The 3409-nt window shown below is 54.8% G+C and overlaps 1 protein-coding gene across 1 annotated transcript in view; it reads left to right on the forward strand.

Moving 5' to 3' along the window:
- Positions 1-3409, forward strand: part of AP5Z1 (adaptor related protein complex 5, zeta 1 subunit) — a gene marked incomplete at its 3' end in the record, with an annotated part of 24247 nt that overhangs the window by 7960 nt on the left and 12878 nt on the right. The window contains exons 5-7 of the mRNA XM_015408107.1: positions 414-523; positions 916-1084; positions 2810-2950. Of these exons, the coding sequence (XP_015263593.1) occupies positions 414-523; positions 916-1084; positions 2810-2950 (420 nt within the window). The remainder of the gene's footprint in view (positions 1-413; positions 524-915; positions 1085-2809; positions 2951-3409) is intronic.

The raw sequence follows: 3409 nt of genomic DNA on the forward strand, positions 1-3409 counted from the left end.
TAAGAAGCAAGAGGTGGGTGTGGCTGGATGACCACACTTCTGGCAACATGGGGGTGCGGCCTAATATGCTAATGAGTTTCTGCTGTTGGGTGTGGTCTATTATGCTAATGAGTTCCTGCTGGGCTTTTTCTACAAAAAGAGCCCTGCGTGTAACCAAATAGTTCTTCACCAAGGTACCTTTCCTGATGGCTGGCCTGCGTTCCCCTGCCCATGCTCCTGTGGTCTCTTGACATTACTGAGGTTATGACTCTTGCTGCTGCTGCTTCTTCCTCCTGTCACGTGACTGTGATGTGACCTTGCCAGCCGCTCAGCGGAATCCCTTGGCGTTTAGGAGGTGACTCCCAGCCCCGGGGAGGTGGAAGGTCACCTGCCGGCGTGTTTTTCTGACCAGGCCTGTTGCTTCCGCCCTGCAGACCAGATCAACCTTCTTAGCAAGCGGATGGTGGACTGGCTGAGGTACGCCAGCGTTCAGCAAGGAACGCCCCAGTCCTCGGGAGGCTTCTTCAACCCCCGCGCACGGCAGGTGAGGGAAAGCCAAACAACACGGTCAAAGAGGTTTGTTTCTCCGTCTTCTTTTTATTAACATTAAACGAGACTGCCAAAAATAATAACAAAATCGGTAAAAGCGGATACTGGTAATGATATTTGTTTGTCCAATGGTATTTGTTTGCTGATGATATGTGGCTTCCCCCAGCCGCCCTGCCAGGAGCCGCACAATAGGCGTGAAAGAGCCGCACACGGCTCCCGAGCCACAGTTGGGTCACCCCCGCTATCGTTCAATACCCTCTGAAACTTCTGAGAAGCGCAGGAAGCCATCTGGCTGCTCAAAGCGTCCGCGCCGACAAGTCTCTGTGCGTCGCGCTGCTCCTTGCGGCCGACATCCACAACCTTTGTTCCGCCTTCTCCCCCTCGCAGCCTGGCCCCGTCACGGAAGTGGACGGGACGGTCGCCACGGACTTCTTCACCGTGCTGTCGGTCGGCCAGCATTACACGGAGGACCAGTGGCTTAACATGCAGGCATTCTCCATGCTCCGGAAGTGGCTCTTGTGCTACGGGAGCGGCGGGGCGAGTGGTCCGAACTCGGGTAAGGATTCGGCGACTCGCGTAAGGAGGGTGTGAGGTCGTGGTCGTCCGTGGCTGAGCAAAGGCGCGGACTGGGCGATTCCTGCCTAAATGGGCGTGGGCCAGTCGGCTTGTGTTTGTCCCGCCTTCTGACTTGAAACTTCCGAGCATCGCCGAGAGCCGAGCAGGAGAAGTTATTTAATCAAAATGATGATGATGATGATAATTAAAAAGAAAAAGAAAAAAGGGAGAGGCCGTTCTGCCTCCGAAGGTGGAATGTGGCGTTAGCTAACCCTTTCCTCCCAGGACATCTTTAATGTCCTGAGAGATATGTGGGGATTCTCTGCCGCGGATGGTTGGATGAAAGGCACCGATGCGCATTTCAAAAAGCTGTACTGGTTGCAGGACCCATGAAGCAGGACATGTTGGCCTATTGGCCTCTACTTTTAAAAAATATTTTTCATACGTGCACGTGTGCACCTGGAAGCCATGGTGACCTCTGGTGACTGACCCCTACTGGGGTCCTGGAGGATATCCAGAGAGGCGGCTGAATGAAGCCTGCCCCTGCCTCCCGGCTGCTGGTATTCCTTGGAGGTCTCCCATCCCAGTACTTGCCAGAGTCGACCCTCAGAGTCGAGCCAGTGTGGTGTCGTGGTTAAGTGCGCGGACTCTAATCTGGGAGAACCGGGTTTGATTCCCCACTCCTCCACTTGCACCTGCTGGTGTGACCTTGGGTCAGTCACAAGCTCTGGCACAGCTGTCCTTGAAAAAGAGCAGTTTGTGCTCTCTCAGCCCCACCGACCTCACAGGGTGTCTGTTGTGGGGAGGGGGAAGGGAAAGGAGTTTGTGAGCCGCTCTGAGACACCTTTGGGTAGTGAAGGGCGGGGTATAAATCCAATCTCTTCTCTTCTTCTTCTTCTTCTTCTGCTCAGCTTCCGAGATCTGACGAGATCGGGCTTGCCTGGGCTACCTGGGTCAGGGCCGGTCCTCTACTTTTGTTAGGATGCCATTTGAAATAATGTCAACAACGCTCCTGTGAGACCAAAGTGGGAGGCTGCCCGCTGCATCTCTGCATGCTTTACTGCTCACCTCTCTGCCTTCTTCCTGTCCCTCTGCTGAGCACATGGGCCGTTCCGTCAGGTTTTGGCAGCCAGTGTGATTGGATCGCCTTTCAGTCCCCTCCCCGTGTAGACGCCAGCGTAGCGTTGTGATCGGCATACTGGATTAGGATCCAGGTGACCCAGCTTCCGATCCCGACTCTGACCTTCGACCAGTCGACTCTTAGTCCAGCTTACCTCGCAGGCTTGTTGTGAAGAGAAAAAGAGGATGGGAGAAACGTGCATGGTGCTCTGAGCTCTTGGGGGGAAAGGTGGGGTGAAACGTACTCCACCTGCTCTTGGGGAGAATCACCTGCACCGAAACGGGTCTTTTGAGATCGTTAGATTACCTTCTTTGTGTTTGAAAAGCAAGCCCTCTTATACCCCTAGTGTAGCCAATCCTCCAAGAGCTTACAGTAGCTCTTGTAAGAAGAGCTCTGTAAGCCCTTGGAGGATTGGCTACATTAGGGGTGTGTGGCCTAATATGCAAAGGAGTTCCTGCTACAAAAAGAGCCCTGCCTCTTGGGAGGAAGGAGTGACGTGGGTCTCTAGGAATGGGGGGGGGGGACAGGACAGTTTCCTGAATCTGGGCACCGTCTTGCTAATCTGTCACTTCCGTGTCTTGCTGCGCCTGCTCTCTTCCCCCACAGATGACAAATCGGAGGTGGACGGCTCCATCATGTCGATGGTCTCCGTCACCTCCAGTTCCAGCCGCTTGCTCCCCCCGAAGGAACGCCTGAGGGAGAAGGCCTTCGAGTACTGCCAGCGGCTTCTGGAGCAGAGCAACCGCCGTGAGTCGGGGCCCTTTCACGGCATAACGCAGAGCCAGTTTGGTGTCGTGGTTAAGAGCGCAGACTCTAATCTGGGAGGACCGGGTTTGATTCCCCGCTCCTCCACGTGCATCCAGCTGGGTTCTCCCAGGGCTGTTCTCTCACCAGCAGTCCTCGAAAGAGCTCTCTCAGCCCCACCTACCTCACAGGGTGTCTGTGGTGGGGAGGGGAAGGGAAAGGAGATTATAAACTGCTCTGCAACTCCTTTGGGTAGGGAAGGGTGGGGTATAAATCCAATCTCCTCCTCCTCCTCCTCCTCCTCCTCTTCTTCTTCGGTCAGTCACAGTTCTCTCAAGGGCAATCCTCAAAAGAGCTCTCTCAGCCCCACTCTACCACATGCAGCTGCTGGTGTGGCCTTGGGTCAGTCTCAAGTTTTCTCAGAGCTGTTCTCTCAAGGGCAGTCCTTGAAAGAGCTCTCTC

The sequence above is a fragment of the Gekko japonicus genome, unplaced genomic scaffold (assembly GCF_001447785.1).
Source record: "Gekko japonicus isolate JY-2015 unplaced genomic scaffold, Gekko_japonicus_V1.1 scaffold5127, whole genome shotgun sequence".
Lineage (NCBI taxonomy): Eukaryota > Metazoa > Chordata > Lepidosauria > Squamata > Gekkonidae > Gekko > Gekko japonicus.